The 22771-nt window shown below is 37.6% G+C and overlaps 1 protein-coding gene across 4 annotated transcripts in view; it reads right to left on the bottom strand.

Annotated features, from left to right (window-relative positions):
- Window positions 1-22771, bottom strand: part of Disp1 (dispatched RND transporter family member 1) — a 153756-nt gene that overhangs the window by 11497 nt on the left and 119488 nt on the right. For 3 of the 4 annotated variants that reach the window (XM_090341144.1, XM_090341143.1, XM_090341145.1), the window contains 4 exons: window positions 11938-11967; window positions 3616-3739; window positions 2721-2848; window positions 1858-1955 (listed from right to left, as the gene is read on the bottom strand). In XM_090341144.1, the coding sequence (XP_090197270.1) occupies window positions 1858-1955; window positions 2721-2848; window positions 3616-3739; window positions 11938-11967 (380 nt within the window). The remainder of the gene's footprint in view (window positions 1-1857; window positions 1956-2720; window positions 2849-3615; window positions 3740-11937; window positions 11968-22771) is intronic. The other variant, XM_090341147.1, reaches the window with a different exon arrangement.

The raw sequence follows: 22771 nt of genomic DNA on the forward strand, positions 1-22771 counted from the left end.
TGGCTTTAGCCAAAGCAGAATCTATATCTTGGGAGACAAATATTTGATGTATACTATTGAAATATAAAATAAAAACTGTATTTTAAAGATTTGTTAATGTTCTTCCTAGTTAAGATAGTCACATAAACCACTCTGTACAACACCTTTTAGCAACAATAATGTGTGTGTGTGTGTATGTGTTTGCCAGTCCTGGGCTTGAGCTCAGGGCCTGAGCACTGTCCTTGGACTTTCTCAAGGCTAAAGCTCTACCACTTGAGCCTCAGCACCACTTCTGGCTTTTTTCTATGCATGTGGTACTGAGGAAGCGAACCCAAGTCTTGGTGCATACTAGGCAAGCACTCTACCACTAGGCCAAACTCCTGGCCCCACAATAAAATATTTTTTTAAAAGATATTCACAGATGTTGGTTAAGCAACATACAGTAATATATGTATACAAATACAGTAATATTTTAAGAGAAACAAAGCAACCAGAGAGAACATACTAACCAGAGTTCACTTTTTCTAATGTGTTTTTTTGAAGGGAAGAGACAGAAAAGTAAACTTACATTGCTTTCTAGGATCAGCATTAAGAATCAACCTTGGCTCCTTGGCTACTTTCTCTCCCTCTCCCTCTCCCCCCCTCCCTCTCCCTCTCTCTCTCTCTCTCCCCCTCCCTCCCCCCCTCTCTCTCTCTCCCTGTCTCTCTTTTTCTGGTTACTATATAATTATATAGAATTCAAAATAAAAAGCCTGAGATTTGGTAAAATCCAGAAATATCAAAGATTCAAATAGATTCTAATAAGATAGGAAACACATTTAAGAGAGCTTTTTGGTAACAAATGTAAGGTTAAAACCGAAAGAGTCTAAAAATATTTTCTACATTGGAATTTTATTTTCCGTTTTTTTGTCTGTTTGTTTGTTTGTTTTTGCCAGTTCTGGGTGCTGTATCTGACTGAGCTCCTTTTGTTCAAGGGTAGTACTCTACTACTTGAGCCATACTGCCACTTCTGATTTCTTTTCTGTGATTTAATGAGATCAAAGTCTCATAGACTTGCATGCCCTGGCTGCCTCTGAACCAAGATTCTCAGATCTCAGCCTCTTCTGTAGTTAGGGTTACAGATGTGAGGCACCAGAACCTGGATCTACATTGGGACTTCTAATTACCCACGTTTCTCCACTCTCAATCGCTGAGGCTAATCAATGTCATACATGTTCATCTGTACTTCCTCCTCTGTGCCTTGTGTTCCTTCTTCCTGGGCAGCTGCAGATCAACAAGCTAACTTTATGTTGCAGTAAATTTTCTCTTGTGATTTTGCTGCCAACCTTTAGTGATCTGAGATTTTACATTAAAATCTGGATTCCTGACTTATGAGAAGTTCTTGCAACATTCCAGTCATCGTTTCTGTGAGGCTAAAGCATTTGTTGAGCTGAGCAGCAGCTGGTTTCTCTAGATATGACAGGTGCTCTCAGAGCTCCATAGCCATCACCAATTCCAACATCTTATGCCCAGCTAGCTTTACGCACTCATACCATCTGCAGGCCTTTAAGGTATTCGAGTCTTAGCTCTCTTGACTATATTTTACTCACCTCTTTATCTCTATTGTTAAGTCATAAATCAGGCACATATAGGGCTCTTGATGTCTATTTAAAATTTTTATTATTATAAAGGTGATGTATAGAGAGATTACAGTTACATAAGTCAGGTAATGAGTACATTTCTTTTTGGACAATGTCACACCTTCCCTCTCTCCGTGCTAACAATAGTGAGGCTATGTTTTTTTTGAGACCACGTACTTCTGTTAGTGTGCAGTGGAGCTCATCTTGTCTACCAGGAAACCACTGAGGAGATTGTTCATCTAGGATGCTATTCACTTACTTGGAACATCACAGAAAAAGCTGTCTTTATGGAAGTTCCAGTCCACCTCTCTTTTTTCTCTTTCATAATGATCATCTGACCATCTATCATCCCGATGGCTGAAATGGAACAACAATTGGATCTTCAATCAAGGTATAGCTATTTCAAAGCAGTATGTATAGCAGCTAGTATATATTGTCAAAGCCGCAACCTATTAACACCCAATTTTTACTGTAAAGAACCAACATTAACTTTCTCTAAAAGAAAAGAAAAAGATCACGTCTATAATCCTAGTTACTCAGGAGGCTGAGATCTGAGGATCTTGGTTCAAAGCCAGCCCAGGCACTAAAAGACCATGGACTCTTGTCTCCAATTAACCACTAGAAAACCAGAGTGGTGCTGTGGCTCAAGGGGTAGGGCGGTAGCCTTGAGCTGAAGAGCTTAAGGATGGCGCCCAGGCCCAGAGTCCAAGCCCACGACACACGAAAAGAAAAAAAAAAATAAGAAAACTATTCATTATACTACAACAAAAACTTTTTATTACAATATATAAAGAAATTATAGTTATATTCTCCAGACAGTAGGTGCACTGCTTCTCACATATTGATACCCCTTCTCATGTTTTTGTCCCCATTTCTCTCCCCCCATCCCCTCCCAATCATCTTGTTTTTCCCCCTCCCTTTCCTATTTCAAATAAACAAAAAATGTATACGCAATATGCCAGGCAACAAAGTCAGACACTCCTACAACAAAATCTTAACAACAAAGACAAGTTAAATTTAGTGGCAAAAAATTCTGAGCTTAGTATTTCACTTTTAATGTTTTTGCTCAGGCAACACAGAAGGATTCGGTAGGAAAATTTTCCCCCTAAAAATAATGGTTACCTTTTAGCTTGTTCATCTGCATATTTAAAAGGGTAATTTGCTAATGTTGCTTTGTATCCTGTATTTTTCACCATGTTATTCCATGTGACCAGTCGCTGGCCTATTGCAGTCCCTCTTGGTTCAAAACCCTAAGGCAAAATATTGGAAGTTCCCATTAGTGTATTTCATTTCATACTAAGTACAGTTATAATAACAGCTTGAGAAAGCAATGTTAAAGTGATGTATAACCTTGAACAGAAATCACAGATGTTCGTCAGGGCTAGTCCAGAAGTGAACTACATTAAAACAAGATGACTCAACATGATAATGATCACTTTGATTCTTTGATTACACAGAAAGAGAAAAAACTAAGCAGAAGTTTATCTTTCTAATTCATACCCAAGCAACAGCAAATGCTTAGTGTTATCTTATAAAAACTAAGCTCAAATTAAATTATGTTATACATTGTTATAATATTATACAAGTGATATATCACTATCCTTGCTCATATTTTCTTCATTATTTCAGAAAAACATTTACTTAAAAGCAGACCCTGCTCTTTGTAACACTAAAATACCTTTTCTGGGGTTAAAAAAAGCCTTAAAGCCTTTATGAAAATATTTTCTTAGTACTGAGATTTTCCAATACATTGTTTTTTAGCTTTAAACATGGAGATGAAGAAGCACAATCTCCAGATTTTCATAGGGAGCAAGTTCCTTAAGCTTATGAGCACCTGTGAAAATAGGTAACACTTTTCTTTCTACAAAGAGTTGTACACTTCCTAAAGACTAAAGAAAGTTTTAAAAGACACAGGATACTAAACAAGGAAATATAACATATATTAAAATGCTTTATTCATGGAGATAATTTCAGGTTAAAGAAAACAGAGAAGAAAATGCTACACATTTCTCCTTACCAACAGTGGATCAGAGAAGTCAGGAAGCTCTGGTACTAACACTCCAACCAAGGCACAGACCACGATAAACACAGTACACATGCCCAAGACCACCACCGGCCAGTCAGCTAGCAGTGCTGCATAACTGCAAAGCACAAAGAGCACAAAAGAAGGCTTCTGAGAAGCAAAGTTGAGAGCAATTTGTTAGATCCACATATTTTAGATTTAGTGCAAGTAGTTATCAATAAATAGGAATTTAAGTATTTCTATCACCAAATAGGATTATAACTATTTACATATAACTACAGTGGGTTACAAAATCATTGTCTTTTCATCATATATCACGTAGGTATTGAGATTCAGAATAACTTTTTTTTGCCAGTTCTGAGGCTTGAACTCAGGGCCTGGGCACTGTACTTGGGTACTCTCAAGGCTAGTGCTCTGCCACTTGAGCCACAGCACCACTTCCAGCTTTCTCTATGTATGTGGTACCAAGGAATTGAAGCCAGGGCTTTGTGTATGCTAGGCAAGCACTCTACCACTAAGCCACACCACTGCCCCAGAAAACCATTTGTATTTGACAAGTCAAATTCTGCATGCATATTTATGCATGTGAAAGAAAAAATAGAAATGTCACCCTTTCTGCAGTCTCTTCCAGAATTTGTTTCATTTCTGTTCTCCATACTTTTACTTTCAGTTCTTTAAAAAGACATCAGTTTATAAAGAAATTCATATACTGTAAAACTGAAAAAGAACCAAAGCAAATATTTCCCCTAGGCCTCTATCTTTTTTTCCAACTAAAACTATAATGAACATATTCACTAGATCATGAATTACAAAGGGCAGAGATGCTTGTCTGCGTGTAGTGCAGCATCAGTGCCTGTTATAGTACCTTGTGGGAGGTGCTTAATAATATCAATCAACTCAATGAACATATTCCTGGATCCCTACCACTCTCACCCTTTCACTCTGCAGCCACTGTAGTCTATCTCTATTCTTTTCCTATAGCTCAGAAGCTTCTCTCAGTTACCTTTGGCCTGGCTCTTCCAGATACCTTTCCCATACTCCCACAAATACTTCAACTGAAAGAACCATTTCCATGTCCCTTCTGTGATCTTGACACCTCCAGGATTTAAAAGTAACTGCGTGCTCCACAGAAGTTGATATAACTGAACTTTGTCTAAACTTCAAAGTGTATCAAAAAACCTAGTTTCTCAAACCTTCTTTCCCTCCCTTCCTTCCTTGTTCCTTCTTTCTCTCTCTCTCTTCATACCTTTTCTTTCTTTTCCTTTCTCTCCCCCTTCCTTCCTTCCTTCTCCTCCTTCCCCTCTCTTTCCTTCCTTCCCTTCACTCCCTTTCTCCCCACCCCTTTCACCTGAGCCATTCATCTCAGAGCTTCTTTTGCTCAACACTAGTGCTCTACCATTTGAGCCACAATGCAGTTTATTTCCAATAAAGTACCAGATATTAGGTTGCCTTTGAACCACAGTCTTCAGATCTCAGCCTCCTGGATAACTCGGATTACAGGTGTGAGCTACCTGGCTATTTCTTGAACCTTATTAGGAGAAAATAGTAAAACATTTAACTCGTGGACCAGTATTCTCAAGTTCTTAGCAATGTTATCCTGTTTGGCTATTGTAATAGTGAGCTTTGGTTCATTTGAACAAAGTTTTATACTCATATTTTGCAATTTATTTTTCCTAAATATGTTAGCAATTACAAACAAAGCTGGTGGCTCTATATATCTGAAAAAATCTACTGTCTATCTTTAAGAATAGATGGCTGACTACAGAGTGGGAGAAGATCTTCACCAACCATACAACGGACAAAGGCCTCATATCTAAAATATATCAACAACTCAAAAAATTGAATCACTCCAAAACTAATCCCCAAAGAAACAACCATCCCATTAAAAGATGGGTCAGGGCCAGGAGTTTGGCCTAGTGGTTAAAGTGCTTGCCTAGCATGCATGAAGACCCGGGTTCGATTCCTCGGTACCACACACATAGAAAAAAGCCAGAAGTGGTGCTGAGGCTCAAGTGGTAGAGCTCTAGCCTTGAGAAAGTCCAAGGACAGTGCTCAGGCCCTGAGCTCAAGCCCAGGACTGGCAAAAAAAAAAAAAAATAAAAGATGGGCCAAAGACTTAAAGAGAGTCTTCTCTGAAGAAGAAACAAAAATGGCCTATAGACACATGAAGAAATGCTCAACATCTCTGGTCATAAAAGAAATGCAAATCAAAACAACTCTAAGATTCCACCTCACCCCAGTTAGAATGGCCAGGATCAGGAAAACTAATAATAACAGATGCTGGAGGGGATGTGGTCAGGAGGGATCACTACTACACTGTTGGTGGGAGTGCAAACTCGTTCAACCACTATGGAAAGCAGTGTGGCAGTTCCTCAAAAGACTAAACATAAAGCTCCCCTATGACCCAGCAATTCCACTACTTGGCATTTACCCAACCATCCAGAAACAAGGGCATACTAAATCCACTAGCACAACAATGTTCATTGTAGCACTATTCACCATAGCAAAGATATGGAACCAACCTAGATGTCCCTTGGTTGATGAGTGGATCAACAAGTTGTGGTATTTGTACACAATGGAATTCTATGCTGCTGTCAGAAAGAATGACATCATGGGGCGAGGAGTTTGGCCTAGTGGTTAAAGTGCTTGCCTAGCATGCATGAAGACCCGGGTTCGATTCCTCGGTACCACATACATAGAAAAACGCCAGAAGTGGTGCTGAGGCTCAAGTGGTAGAGCTCTAGCCTTGAGAAAGTCCAAGGACAGTGCTCAGGCCCTGAGCTCAAGCCCAGGACTGGCAAAAAAAAAAAAAAAAAAAAAAAAAAAGAATGACATTGCCCCATTTGTTAGGAAATGGAAAGACTTAGAAATGTACTATGTTGTCTCTCATCTCCTTTGCTGTCCCTTGGTTATCTCATATTGTTAGCATCTCACTTTGTTATCTGATATATTGAATTTATTTGTATTTGGTTATTTGAAATTTGATAGGGAAGGGGGGAAAACCAAGACGGGTGTGGGGTGTGGGGGAGAGGGTAATGGGTACCAAGACATGTGAAAGGGTATCAATGTATGTGAATTAATGCACCTTCTATCTGGCAAATATCATGTAACCCTTTTACTAATTACAATAAAAAATATTTATGAATTATAAATAAAAAAAAGAATAGATGGCTGAATTTTACTTTGTTTTCTTAGTGTCATAACTCTGGCTTTGTGGGTCTATTTATTTCAAACTATAATTGCAATAAGGGATTTAAAATGCAGCCATGCTTTAAGGGACTTGGCATAGACACCTATTACTACTGTTCTTTTAGAGCAATTTTATAAAATAAATAATAACTTGTACTCAGCAAAATATTTGTGGCTGGTGTGCCATTACCATCTCATTAATTATTTTATTCACCTTATTGATAAAACAGAGGAACAGAGAGGTTAAAGAACCAGTTCAAAATCACAGAACTAAGACCCTAGTTAGTGTGGTTTTAGAATCTATCTCATAACTACTATGCTTTCATCTTGCTCTTCAAACACTAGTGAAGCTAAAGACTAATGTAAAGTATCACCAATGTCTATATTCCCAAGTTCATAATGAAAATTTACTAGTGCCACTAACAGTTAATTTCTCTATGCACAATCAGAGAGCTATAGAATGCCAAGTCTGAACATTATTTACTTGACTGCCAATTCTGGAAGTAAAAACTCATTACAGAAAAATTATACTAGGTAAGATAACTCTTTAAAAACAACTGTGGACAAAAACATCTCAATCACAACATGCTAACTAGCTGCCCAAATGTATATACAATATGACCCGAAGTTTTACACTGCCAGAACAAACGTAACACACAACAAAACCAAAAAACAAACAAAAACCCCTGTTTTCCCTTTACTTCCTCCTCTACTATGTTCACACTATGATGAAAATGACTAGTTTTGAAGCAGTGAAGTCCTTTATGTGAGCACATTGAGGCTTTCTGCTCATTGTTTTAGACTTTAAAAACAGTATTTTACATTTTAGAGCTCTGAAATGAAAATGGCTTCAGGTCTATATGATTATTCATTCTACTTCGTTTTAAATGAATCTGTCTTCTTTCAAATGAACCAGAACTTATTTATCTTTACCTACAAACATGTTAGCAATAGAGGGTAAGGGGTTCCACATTACTTATTTTTCATACCATGGTGTAATTTACCCATATAATAGCTTTCTGTTCTGTGTTCTTGCAATATGGGCACATATATGCATTGCAACCTGAAAAACCTCTTTCAGTAATTGCTTTGCTTCCCTTTGAAAACATTTGGTTTTGATTTTATAGCACCGCTATACATCTCATATGTGCACCAACTACATATGGACATTTTATGGCATTAGTGACTTCAGCACATTTCTTCTACACACATTTAACCTTACTATATTACAAGTCAACTTCCTCACACAGCAGATGTTTCACATACTGGCTTTTCCTAGACAATTGTTCACACTTGAGTAAGGTATCACTATCCTGAGTACGCAGAGCACAGTGAGGGAGGGGCACGTGCGCTCAACTATCTGTCCGATCCAAGTTCCTCCTAAATACTACACAATAGCTCTATTTCTGTTCTTCCTGCCACCTAAATTAAGATGGCTATCACCATGGGCGCTACATGAAAACCAGAGTTTCACGTATGAAATGAAATCCAGACAAAGGCTCTAATATCAAGATAAAAACTAATAAAATGGGAGAAGTAAAGGAAATTTAAAATGGCCTATAAATCTTACCACTACATATGGATTTTTCCTCTAAAAATAATAACTTCACTTATGGTGAGTCTGGGTCTAAGATATATCTTAAAAAAATACCTGCACATTATATTCTTTGAAAAGTGAACAACATGTGCCTTAGGATAATATTCCAAAATACCCTTCTTTTTACTATAATACATCCATCCTTCTGTATCTCCACCCATCCACCTACTCTAATTTGGGCACTATTTAGATAGTGACACAATGTAATTGTGAACACAGCTCTCTGGAACACCTGGGTATTTACAAGGGGTCATTTTTCCAGGGACTGGTGGCTGTGCTCATGAGGCTTGCAGCTCCATCCAGGGCACTGTTATATAAAAGTTCCCCTCATATATATATATATATATATATTTTTTTTTTTTTTTTGCCAGTCGTGGGCTTGAGCTCAGGGCCTGAGCACTGTCCTTGGACTTTCTCAAGGCTAGAGGTCTACCACTTGAGCCTCAGCACCACTTCCGGCTTTTTTCTATGTATGTGGTACCAAGGAATCGAACCCGGGTCTTCATGCATGCTAGGCAAGCACTTTAACCACTAGGCCAAACTCCCGGCCCCTCCCCTCATATTTTTAGTTTACTTCCTAGATTGAACATATTGATGAAGGACTCATCCTCCTTTTACAGGAAGAAGAAACAGAGATAGGTGATTTAAATGCATCTGTGAGTATACTATGAATGTGAGAAAGTGGACAGGTTGCTTCAAATGTCACTGCTATGCCAGGCTGGTGTCTACTGGAAAGATCCTCAAACACACTCATTCATTCCCAATCAACTTAAGAAAAGATTCCCAGCCACCTGGAAAAAGATTAAAAATAACTGTTAAATAAACCAAATGTCTTATAGAGCCAAATCATGTTAAGCAACATTAAATAAGGGTCTGTTCTAAACTGGTCAATTATATTATAATAATATCCCCCATGGTAAATTTTCCTCCTTTCGTTGTCTATTTAAATACTTTCTTCTTTCCCCCCTTCCCCTGGAATATACAGCCATGCTTCTTGGAAAGTAAATGCCTTGAAATGGAGTACCAACAGCCCCAAACTTTGATGTCTCTTAATGTGTCCTTTGCTCCTCTGTCTCTTATGATTGCCTAAACCAATGAACAGTCTGGTTTCCAATTTTCCTAACTTGAATAATTTAACACTTTCAGCTATCATTTTTCTTCCTAAAAATCTCTTTACCCTTGGTTTATTCCTCTCCATTATACTTAATAACACATCTGATTCCTCCCGTCTCTTAAGGGTATGCCTTTCAAAATGTTTGTACTCACAATATTTTCAGTTGCATTAACCATCAATATGATGGGAAAAATGGCTATAGTTTGAAAATTTCACACACAAAAAGTATAAACTCATTCCGATTATGCAGTCAATCTACCCAACAACTGGCATTTAAAAGTACCATTGCAAAGCATTCTGGGAAGACAAAGATGGCAGATCTGGATCCTGTTCTCAAGGAATCTACAGCCTAATTAAATAGGTCTACGAGTATCTACCAAATCAAGAAAAAGGAGATGCATTTTTAGAGTATGATCATAATGCCTTAGAAATTAAATAAACAGAGATTATTTCTAGTTTGAGTGGGAGGAAAAATCAGGAAGGGATGTTTAAAGAAAGGTATATTTATTGTAGAAATATAAGAGATTATTATTTAGAGTATCAGTCTGAAAACAAGAAAACTGAAAAATACAAACATTTTTTAAAGAAAAATAAATCAGGTTTCCATTTCCTGGAATTCATTTCAATAAATATTATTTTATATGATCAGAGGCACAGAGGCATTATACCTTTATGTTCCTCCCCTAACAGTATCTACCTTTGGACTCACTGTGTTTGGTGCCTAGGGTCTTGTATAACTTCAAGCAGGTCTTTATTATTATTTCTGCAGAAATAAAATTATTTTTCTCAAAGACACATTTAGTGGTCTTTCATTTCTATTTTTCTATTTTTTTTAAATGGAAGAACTAGGTAAAGTGTGGTATTTAGATATAGCAAGATGGAATATTATTAGGGCTTAAAGCAGAAAGAATGCTACAACTTAGAAGACATTATGCTAAGTGTCACGAGCCTGTCATAAAAACCAACAAATAAAACCCCCAAAACATGTGTTAACTAAATTCTTACAAGATCCCATGGTCATACTGATAAAAAGAAATAGCAGAATGGTAGCAAGAAGAAATAGGACAGAGATTCAGTTTCACAAGGCAAGAAAGTTCATCTTTACATAAAGATAGATGATGGGACAGTTGTACAATAATTTAAACATGTATAATGCATACACACTGCAGTCTCTTAGAAATGGTGAAAACAAAGGAGTGCTCTCAGTTGGTAGAGCAGCCCCCAGCATGCTGAAGCTTGGTTCAACTTCTAACAATGTGTTGGTACGTGGGCTGGGAGTTTGGCCTTGTGGTAGAGTGCGTGCCTAGCATGCACGACGATGAGGGTTCAATTTCTCAGTACCACATACATAGAAAAAGCTGAAAGTGGTGCTGTGGCTCAAGTGGTAAAGCTCTAGCCTTGAGAAAGCTCAAGGACAGTGCTCAGGCCAAGTTCAAGCCCCAGGACTGGCAAAAGCAAACAAAAAGCAACAAAAAAGCCCCCAATGCATTCACACATACAGGTTAAAATGTAATTATATGTTATGTTTTAACTATCATTTAAAAATATCATTTTTCATAAAAGCAGAGTTTACTAATGAAAATTTATATAGTAATTCTGCACCAATGAGATAACTCTCTTAAAAAAGTAACTCTCTTAAGGAGTTACCAGAGTGTGAATGACAGCTGAATTTCAAAGTTCACTTAGAGTTTTTTTTTTTTTTAATATAATGGCATTGTAATGGGGAGGACATCTAATAATTTTTTAATTTGTTCTCAGGAATATATCCAGTTTAAATTTTCTTTACCTAAAATATAAACCCTAAAATTTTTCACATAAAAGAATACAGTCAGGCCAGGAGTTTGGCCTAGTGGTAGAGTGCTTGCCTAGCATGCACGAAGACCAGGGTTCAATTCCTTGGTACCACATATATAGAAAAAAGCTGGAAGTAGTGCTATGGTTCAAATGGTAGAGCTTTAGCCTTAAGAAAGTCCAAGGACAGGGCTCAGGCCCTGAACTCAAGCCCAAGACTGGCAAAAAAAAAAAAAAAGAATAGTCATTTCAATATGGTTATCATACTTTCAGAAAAACAACTCATTTGAAATGAACTGTCATAAATTCAAGTTATAGTTGGCAGAACAGTATCTCCTCAACAAATACAATTATGAAGAGCCTATTTATTGCCAAGCACTGAAAAAATAAATTAACAAATATAAATGATTAGACACAATGAGAATTAAGGCTAAAAAAATCTACCGTAACATTTAGAAAACTTTGGGAGGTATGGAATTCTTCAAGCAGTTAATTTACAGATAATTTATTTTCCCTTCATAAAAATATGAAGAAAGTAGAAGAGTATAAGAATGTAGGGAACCTGGAAACAGGAGGGGGGCATGTTATAAAGTTTATATTTTAATAAGATAACCAATTAGTTTACCTTTTGGGTAACTTGAAAGGTCTGGATGGCCTGAAAAAAAAAAGTCAAATCAATTAGAAACAAAGTCTTATATCATAAATTCAATCACATATACAGCCTTAGATAATACTTGTTAGTTCTCCTATGAAGAATCCCAGAAGGATGAAAATACACCATTTGACAGCCGTTAAACATGGTCACAGTGTACTCCAGTAGATGAATGCTTTATGAGGGAGGCAGTACCTTCTTGGAACAGACTGAAATTCTCTGCTCCTGAAAGACTCAAAGCTCTCCAACTTCCAATTACAAGATCTACCCTCCTTTCTACCAGGAAGAATTCTCATCTCTAAATCTCCCATCTAAACCTCCACTGTAAGCCATTTCCTTATTCATTAAGGAATCTCAACATTTAAAAACAAACACAAATACTCAATTCCATCTTTAATATACTACCTTTGCATTCAAGTATATAGCACAAACTTGCTGAAGAAACTCTAATCTGAGCATGGGAGCTGTAATCCCAGTTTGTAATCTCAGCACATAGGAGACTGAGGCAGGAAGAGTGAGAGTTTGAGGACAACCTGGGCTACATAGTGAGACCTTGTCTAAAAAAATAACTTAGTTGAAACTTCTAAAGGTTTCATGCCTACTACATCATTGCCCCTATTTACTGACACGGTGAGTTTTCAAATAAACAAAATCTACTACTTATATGTTACTATTCCCCAATATAATGATTCTCACGGTGTAATGTAAAGAGCCATAGGAGTTTATGAAACCCTTGCGTGGTGTTTATAAAGGCATCTTGTCTAGTATATATTTGTCAGCCCAAATTTTCTCCACACTCTTCATTCATATGTTTCAAACAGGTTGCAGTATACTGCCTGTCATAAAAGAACCTGCTGTCACACATCACAGCTTGACAGAAATATGAAATGACACTTATCTCACTCAACTGTTTAATATAATTATTTGTCATGAAAATGTTATTTATTAGCATGTAATAAGCTTATTTTTTTTGCCAGCTCTGATGCTTGAACTCAGGGCCTGAGCACTGTCCATGGGCTTCCTCAAGGGCTACCAGTTAAGCCACAGCACCACTTCTGGCTTTTTCCATATATGTGGTACCAAGGAATTGAACCCTGGCTTTCGTGCATGCTAGGCAAGCACTCTACCACTAGGCCAAACTCCCGGCCCCCCAAGCTTAATATTTTTAATGAGTGAAATTAAAATTTTTCACCGTGATAGCAATGTGGTACATATCAGTAACAAACCATTTAAATAATTCTTTAGAGTAATTGTGTGACATCTAATCTTCTACTTTAAGGCTCTACTCTTTCACAGGTAAAACCTTACTTTGGATTTCTTGATCTGAAATTCATTTATGTTTCTTCACCATTTTTAGTTTTAGGATATACACATTTATAAAAATGTATTTATCTAACTCCCATTGCAGCTATGAATGAGACCAACAATGTTCCAAACTTTTATATTCTAGAATGTACTTTGCATTAGTTTGTTTAAGTGAAGATGCAGGTGTTGCACATTTCATGCCATATTTACATGATGATTCTAAGCCCATTAAGAATATCAGAATCAAGATTTGCCCTAATTTTGAGATAGGAAACTCTAGAAAGAATTTTAGAGAAAATGCAATCTAGTTCTATTCCAGTCCCATTTTCGGAGACCAGCTAGTTTCCCTTTGGTCACTCAGGACCTCAGCTGGTATGTGGGTGGACAGGGGAGTGTGCAGATAGGGGAGAGCATTTGCCTCTCTGCATGGAGCACACAGGAAATCACAGGGCAGGGTGAGGGTTTGGAAGCACGCTCTATACCAAGTGCCCTGGAGAAACCATGAAGCACAGTTAGTCTTTTGAATAAATCTACCAAAGGGATTCCAAAGCCAAGTATAATTACACAATGATTTCCTAATATAACAGTACTATTGAGCTATAATTCACATACCATACAATTCATCCATTTCAAGTGTATCATTAAATGATTTTTTTAGTACTTTCATGGAATTAGATGCCCATTACCCCAACTATACACAGACTTTGAAAGTAAATGCTGTCTGGACACTGACGATAAAGATATTAGTGAGATCTGAAAAAAAGTTTATTTTCACAGAGGTAGAGGAAAGCACATATTATATATAGAGAAGTCATTTCTACATATAATCTTAACTTTCACTCCCAATTTTTCAGTTAGACACATTTTCAAGGGTACTTCTTGGATTTCCATGGGAAGTTAAATTTTGCTATTCTTAGAATTCAAATATTAACTCAGATTCACAATGCTGGACTATATTGCACTAGGTGTCTGAAATGAGATTTTGTTGTTTGATATATGAGCATTCTCTTTTCTCCTATTCTTCATCTTTTTTTTTTTTTTTTGAAACTGAGAAATTCATGGATCAGTCACTGGTCTACTCCCTAGAGATGGAAACAACTATGGATTCATCGCATTTTTTTGTTTGAGCAAAGATTCACTTAATGTTACATTTGAGACACTATGTAGAGATTGTCAACATCATTTGAAAAAGAAAAATTGAGGCTACCACAAAGATGCCTCTTGGGAAAACACCAGATCCCTTTGAAGTTCCTATACTAATGGACATGAGAAACAGATGTTGGGAACACCCAAACCACAATGCAGGTAGAGCATGAAACCTGGTTGATTTACAGCTGCCTTTTAAAATTCTGCTGTGTCTCTCTACTTAGAAAACACATGTGGATGGGGGTAAAGCAAGGAAATCATCCCAAAGTTTCTTTGATCAAAAGGAGTCTTCCTCTATTTGTAAAACCTGTCAGATTTGCTTCTTTTAATATCTATTTAATATAAAGGCCTACTTGGATGATGTTCACCTTAACTGTGTTAATTAACAACTTTAGTGAAAGAAAACAAACGTAACCTTCTATTAGAAAGAAAAACTCCAGGGTCAAAAAAAACTGTCTTCATCCCATATGGTCAAAATGGTATCAGCTACCACCCAGCCAAAGAAACAAACAAGCCCAAACAAGCAATAGTAGTTCAAAGTGCAACTTTTTGCCTGTTCTTTTTTTTCTCAGGGATTTAGTCACTCCATCATTCCATGTGGAGAAAAAGCCTATAGAACAGTGACCTTTGCATGTTCCAGATTCACTCCCACGGGCTGTGACTGAGATAAGCTGGGGCTGTGCACATCCCAACAGCAGACTACAATAGTCACTTTCTCTCCCTCAAGAAAGCATTTCTGTATGCAAGCAGTGACAGACACGCTATTTTAGGGCTAAACTCAAATCTGCTTTAAAAAAAAAAAAAGCACTTACAAACTTGAGTACTCATAGTAATAAATTGTCCCTGGCACTTCACGCTTGAGACTAGTAATAGCAGTTGAGAACCTTGGCCCCTGTACTCTGATGACCAGTGAACTGTGGTATGTGCACATATGTCACTCAGGGAACAAATAATGAGACTGTAAAGTTCTCAGAAAGAGTAGGAGACACAGTGGGCTCCCTGTGATAATGGGAGGACATCCAGAGGCCAAGGAAAATTGTTAGAAAGATAATAGAAAAAAAGAAATTTAAGAGGAGAAAAGTTAACAGGAAATTGAGAAAAAGGGTAGAAAAGTTATAAATGTTCTTTCTTTGTGCCTTTCACTTTGTTCTAACCATTTTTGGGAAGACCATGGGAAATTGTAGGAAGGGAATAAGAATACAGAAACATACAGACTTCTTATCACACTGAAAGATTCTATTCTTGACTCACCTGAAGAATTAAGACCAAAGGACAGTGTGAGTTTTGTTAAGTTCTAACTAGCTCTTAGGTTTATTTTATTGTTTTTGCTAGTCCTGGGGCTTGGACTCAGGGACTGGGCACTGTCATTGGGCTTTCTCAAGGCTAGAGCTCTACCACTTGAGCCACAGCACCACTTCTGGCTTTTTCTGTGTATGGGGTACCAAGGAATCTAATTCAGGGCTTCATGCATGCTAGGCCACACTCCTGGCTCAGCTCTTTGTTTTTCTAAATTAATTAATTTAATTTAGTTTTTAATTGTTATAATAGTTGCTTTGCTTCTTGGCTTTTTTCTTTTTGATCTTTTATAATGTTTTCTTTCCCCAGAGCTAAGGGGCCTTACCACTTGAATTCAGGACCTTGCACTTGAGAGGCAAATGCTCTTCTACTGAACAAAATCCCCAACCCCTAAATTATTATTATAAAGATTATGTATGAAGTGGTTAAAGTTACATAAGTCAGTTAATGCGCATATTGTTTTCTGGACAATGTTACCGCTTCCCATTTCTCTCTTCCAGGTTTTCCTCCCGTCCTTGTCCTCAAGTTGTACAGTTCATTTTCAACATAGTGTCTACTGAGTACCACTGCCCCAGCTAATTCTCACACTCAGGATAATGAAGTCTATAAGAAATGGTTTTGTATGTTGTTGTTGTTGTTTTGGTCAGTCATGGGTCCTGGGTACTCAGGTCTTCATCTCAAGGCTAGTGCTCTACCACTCTGAGCCATAGCACCACTTCTGGTTTTCTGGTGATTAATTGGAAATAAGAGTCTCATGGAATTCCATGACCAGGCTGGCTTTGAACCTCAAGCCTCAATATCAGCCTCCTGAGTTGATAGGATTACAGGCGCGAGCCACCAGCAGCTGGTAGTTTTGTATGTTTTTAAACAACAATGCAAAGAAGAAATACACTTTGAAAGCACGTTTGAGACTGTAGTTACACACTGTCTTTTGTAAGAGGATACTCTGCAAGTAATAAATGCAGTTCTTTAGACTGGTTATGTTAGGAAGAAAGTATCTCAAAATAACAAATCCACAGTTTGATGAGCATTCTTTAAAAGATTTCCAACAAAAACAAAGCCATTCTTCATCATTAAATATTTCCATGAATCATCACTGGCACACTTGGGCTCTATCATGACGATGAAACAGATATCCTGAGACAAGCTAAGCCTGGACTCCAAGCCATTTTTCATTTACCAGAGCTAAATGTTTATGGTCTGTGTCAAGTGATATGAAGGACGACAATAACCACAACTCCTTGCGTAATGCATTTCCTGAATGTTTAAGAGATGTCGACTTCAAAGTGCTGCTCATTGTGATGTCTAGAAATAACTGAACCGAGGCCCAACTTCTAGGCCAAAAAGCTAGGAAGGAGGAAAAGGCTGGCAGTGGGAGATTAACATTTATAGAGTACCCGATAGTCACAAAATATTTCATAAATATTAGAAAAAAGAAATTTAGCATACCTTAATAAATACTTTGAGCATGAAGAAATCACTGTTAAGAGAACAGCAAACTTAGAAATCAAAAGAATGAATAGGTAGAATAGGCATTTGGCCCTAAAGTTTGTCAGCTGAATGATCTTTGTTTTTGGTGACAAACAGGATTTACTCAAGACCTTACCCTTCCAAGGCTGGGAGTTTCACTACTTGTGCCTCACCTCAAGCCTTGCTTTTTGCTGGTTAATAGGAGTGTTGTCCTGTAGACTTTTCTGCCTGGGCTGACTTCAAACTGTAATCCTCCAGATCTCAGCTTGGTTTCTAGAATTATAAGCATGAGCCACCAGTGTCTGGCTACTTGAATAGTGTCAAGTCATATCACTTCCTTTGAATATGGTATCAGAGCATCAGTTAATAATATATAAGACACATGTGGAATAAAATACAGCATATCTTTATTCATAAGCACGATGAGCCTGCAGGGTTGACTTTGTAAAAGTCAATGATACTTGCTATGACCTGAATATAAAATAGGAAATGAGTGAGAACTGGAGATATTGCACCATAGCAGAGAACTTGACAAGCATGTGTAAGCTGTATTGGATCCTCAACACTGTAAAAACAGATAAATTAAAAAATCCATAATAATAATAATAACTATAGTAGTATAAAAGCAGCATCACAGTCACAAGCCCAATTAGAATAAAAGACTCTTAGAACTATAAGAAATTCTAAGAGTCACCCCATTTAACACTTCATGAAATCTGCTAGGAAAAATGTGACCTTTATATAAACCACTTAGACAAGAATAATGAGGCAGAGCAATTAGAACTTAGAGGCTTAATTCAAGTGTATGGGGAGTAAGACAATAACATTAAACCAAAGAGTCCAAAGAGCAAACTGAAACTTCACCTGAGAAGTGTAATGTGAGCAGGGACTCAAAGAACACAGAAGTCAGACAGACATACAAATAAGAGCAGAGAGGAAGAAAGCAAACACTGTCAGACACTTTAGGCAGCAGCATGGCTTGAGGCCAGTATGTCCCTATTATGAGAGAAGGATTAAAGGTTGCCTGAAGGGCAAGGGAGAACGCTAGAGACCAAAAAGAATAACATAAATAGGAGCTGCCAAGTTCCTCAGGCAAGAATTGACATGAAGAAAATGGTACTTTGGGAAGACTGGTCAGGAAGCATGTGCAGGTTGAACTAGAAAGGGTAAATGCTAAAGATAATGATGCTAGATCAGGGGTCATGGAAGAAAGAAATCTAGGTAAACTTTTAATCTCCCTTTAATGAGTCTGAATGCCTCTGAAAATCTTCTAGCTAATGAATCAAAATTACAAGCATCTATTGCTATGAATACTTGTGGCTTGGAAAGAACAAAAGCTGGAATTTTAGTTAAACAGTTGATATGTCCTAGGAATTGAGTGTATTTCCATATTAATTGTTGTTTAGTATTTGTATACAATGATATGCTTTGAGAAATGCTTAAAATTACGCTGAATATTTTTATTTTTGTGTGTGTGTGCTAGTGCCAGCACTTATGTTCCTGACTTTCTCTGTCTGAGATTTATTTATGAATTAAAGACAGTAGTAGTGCCCCTGGAGTTAATGGTAATTTGGATTATAATCAGGGTTGGGAATGTGGCTTAGTGGTAGAGTGCTTGTCTGGCATGCATGAAGCCCTGGGTTTGAGTCCTCAGTATCACATAAACAGAAAAGGTCATAAGTAGTGCCTCAAGTGGTAGAGTGCTAGCCTTGAGCACAGAAAGGCTCTCAAAAACAGAGCCCAGGTCCTGAGTTCAAGCCCCAGGACTGGAAAAAAAAATACAAAGAGGGGCTGGGAGCATAGCCTAGTGGTAGAGTGCTTGCCTAGCCTGCTTACCTAGCCTGGGTTCGATTCCTCAGTACCACATTCAGAAAAAGCCAGAAGTGGAGCTGTGGCTTGAGTGGTAGAGTGTTAGCCTTGAGCAAAAAGTGTCCAAGGACAGTGACCAGGCCCTGAGTTCAAGCTCCATGACTGGCAAAAACAAAAACAAAAATAAAATACAGAGATCATTCAGTTACCTGGGAAGAAATTATGTCTCTGTGGCTTAATATTCAGCCCAATTCAACACATATATTTTACTATTTTCATTTTAGTCAAAAAAAGACACACAAATGCTGCTAATTTTCAAAATTGCATGGATTTTTCTATATAAAAATTAAAATAAATTTATTCATAAATTGTATTCATAAACTGATTTATTGAATGGTAAATTATCTGTAAAATTACTTAAAGAAAATAAAAATTAGCCAGGCACTCTTTGCTCATGCCTGTAATCCTAGCTATTCTTCTTTTTCCTTCCTTCCCATCTCTCCCTCATCTCTTTTTCTTTCGTTTGTTTTGTTTTTGTTGTTTTTGCCAGTCCTGAGCTTGAACTCAGGACCTGAGCACTGTCCTTGGGTTTTCTCAAGGCTACTGCTCTACTACTTGAGCCACACAGCACCACTTCTGGCTTTCTCTATGGATGTGGTACAAAGGAATCAAATCCAGGTCTTTGTGCATGCGAGACAAGCACTCTACCACCAGGCTAAATTCTCTTTTTCTTTCTTTTTTGGTAGTCATCCTAAGGCTTGAACTCAGGACCTGGGCTCTGTCACTGAGGGTTTTTTTGTTTTTTCTTTCCCTCAAGGCTAGTGCTCTGTCACTTTAGCCATAGCTCTCCTTCTGGTATTTTAGTGGTTAACTGGAGATTGGAATTTCACAGACTTTTCTGCCCAGGCTGGCTTCAAACCATGATCCTCAGATCTCAGCATCCTGATTAGCTAGGATTACAGATGTGAGTTGCCTACAGTGTTGGGCTGTATTCATCTTCCTTGAATTTATTTCTTACATAGTTTGAATTTACTTTGCTCTTACAAAATTACTTGGGATTGTACAAGGTTGAATCTGGAAGGTTAAAAGTCACCCCTGTTAACAAAACAACATGGTGGGGAGGAGGGGAAAGGGTTAAAGAGGAATGAAAATCCACTGTAGCCAGATGAGTTCCAGGAGGATAAGCCACACCTTGCAGCTGCTCTTATGTCTTCATTTCACTGGGGAAGGCTGTCCTCAGACAGCCACAGAAATGCTTTACTTACGCTTTTAAGGATACTCCAATGAAACCAATTGTAACTTAACTAGGCTTTCTCATGTTTAACTTAAAAAATAAAATGTTGGGGGCTGTGCATATAATTCAATAGGAGAAAGCTTATCTTGGCTTAGTGAGGCCCTGGCTTCTACCTCCAGCACCACAAGAAAAAAAATGTAACTGTCAAAAGCTCACTAAATCAAGATGCACCGAACAGAAAAACTGTCTTGTTAAAGGGCAAAAAAATTCAATACATATCTTAAAAAATTAAGAACTGTAAGGGTTGTGAGGGGTGATTGAGAATGTTGAAAGGGATGACATTGAAAAGACGCACTGTATTCATAAACTGCTTTGTTGAATGGCAACTCCCTTCTACAAGAACTGAAAGATAATAAAACAATTTTTTAAAAATCTGTGAAAGACATAATTCACTTTTACAAAGCTAAATAATGCTAAAGCAAAGCAAAAATTTGCAAAGTAAAATTCTTACATGGTCAGTTTTAATAAAACAGTCCTGGTAGAAAAGACTTTTTTTTACAGACTAAGATTAACATGAGAGAACAAAAATCAATTAAGCTTCAAAGAATTAGATTAAGGACACATAAGAATTTTCTGCCAGAAAAATGAAGAATCTTCTTCATGCTGAAGCCACAGGTTCTCAAGCTATTGTGATGTCCTTGTCACACTCTGCCACTAGGGAAACTTCCGCCACTGGGACAAAATAAAATTTCATTTTCTTTTTTGGTGGTGCTAGGCATTGAATCCAAGACCTCATGCATGTTCAGCATACACCTCCATCTTTGAGCAATGCCCTCCACCTGGTTTAAATTCACCTGGATTCACATGTAATTATGATTACACATCTATATCTGTAGTATGTATGTATCTATGTATGTATGTATGTATCTACCCAACAATGCCCAACAGCCAAGTAACAATATTTAGAGAACTTATACTATGGATAATGTGTTTAAAAAGAACACAAATGGGAGTTCAGAAGACCTGTTTCCAAACTAAGTTTTCCAAGTTAAGTTTTAACCTCTTCAGCTTTAATTTCTTCACGTGTAAAATAGAGTTGGATTGTTTTTAAGACCCATTTCCTGTTGTGAAGTTCTATGGCATTTTCCTGTGAAGTCTGCTGGTTTGTTTTTGAGGAAGAGTCATACTACGTAGCTGATGCTGGCTTGGAGCTCACTATGTAGTTAGGCTGGCCTTAAACTCACGTTCTTCATGCCTTAGCCACTGTTCAGATATAAATTAGTAAACTGTTTCCTCCAATCAAAGTTTCTAATACTTTATGTGAATAGTCAATATCAAGAATCCTCCCATAATGTAGACAAGAGCTAATGCTTTTTAACTGTTGTCAAATGCAATGTTCTTCATACGAAAAGCTAAAGAGGTGAGCTTTTCAAATAGCCAGATGAACTGTTCGGTGAAAGAAGTCTCCTCCTCTGTTGCTAACTTTAGATGAACTTGGAGATGGAAAAACTGCTGATGTCAATCGTACTCTGATGCTGCTATGTGTCAGAAGTGAAAATTCTGAGGGAAATAATGCTTGTTTATCAGATGCCTATGGTAAGGAATAGTCAGGAATCATCTGGTTTGTCAACCTACTGGATTTTCCCAGAAAAGCAAAGAATGAGAGTGCTTATATTTAAAAGGCTATTTTAAATGTCCCACAGCACTTTTCCTGAGTCTGTCATTCTACTATTTCAGAAAGGTAGGTCAAGCCAATTTTTTAACTTAAAATTTTTACCTTTGGCTGCATGCCAGTGGCTCATGTTTATAATCCTAGCTACTTGGAGACTGAGATGGGGAGGACCATGGGTTGAGAACAATTTGAACAGGAAAATTTTTGAAACCCCTTCCTAAACCCATAGCTTTGTGAAGTGGGATGTGACTGTTATCTTAGCTACATGGTAGGAAGAGATCAGGGGGCTGTTATTCCAGGCCACTCTGGGCAGAAAAGTCCGGACTCTATCGCAATATAGAAAAGTGAGGCATGGTCAAATGCATCTGTCATCCCACCTACAATAAAAAGCTTAAAATAGGGGGACTGTAGTCTAGGCTTATACTTGTACAGGAAGTGAGACCCTAAGTTAAAATAACCAGCATCAAAAAGGGGGGAGGGTTCAAGGCATGGCTCTATGGACTAGCACATGCCTCTCAAGTAAAAGGCCCTGAGATTAAACTCTAGTACTGTCAACAAAACTCAATTCTGATAGACTGTTCATTCAATGTTTCATTTATTATAAATTATACACTGTGAGTTGGGTTGTAGCTATGAGATAGAATGCTCACCTTTGGCATGTAGTCTGGGGTTCAATTCCCAGCATCATGAAAAACCACGTAAACTTCAATGTTTAAAAGAACAAAGCCAGGAATGGTGGTTCATGCCTATAATCCTAGATACTTAGGAGGCTGAGATCTGAGGATTTTGGTTCAAAGCTAAAGACCCAATTAATTACTAGAAAATGGGAAGTGGGGTTGTGGCTCAAGGGATAAGGGGTAGCCTTGAGCTGAAGA

This window comes from Megascapheus bottae, chromosome 10 (genome assembly GCF_031878675.1).
Source record: "Megascapheus bottae isolate mThoBot1 chromosome 10, mThoBot2.hap1, whole genome shotgun sequence".
NCBI lineage: Eukaryota > Metazoa > Chordata > Mammalia > Rodentia > Geomyidae > Megascapheus > Megascapheus bottae.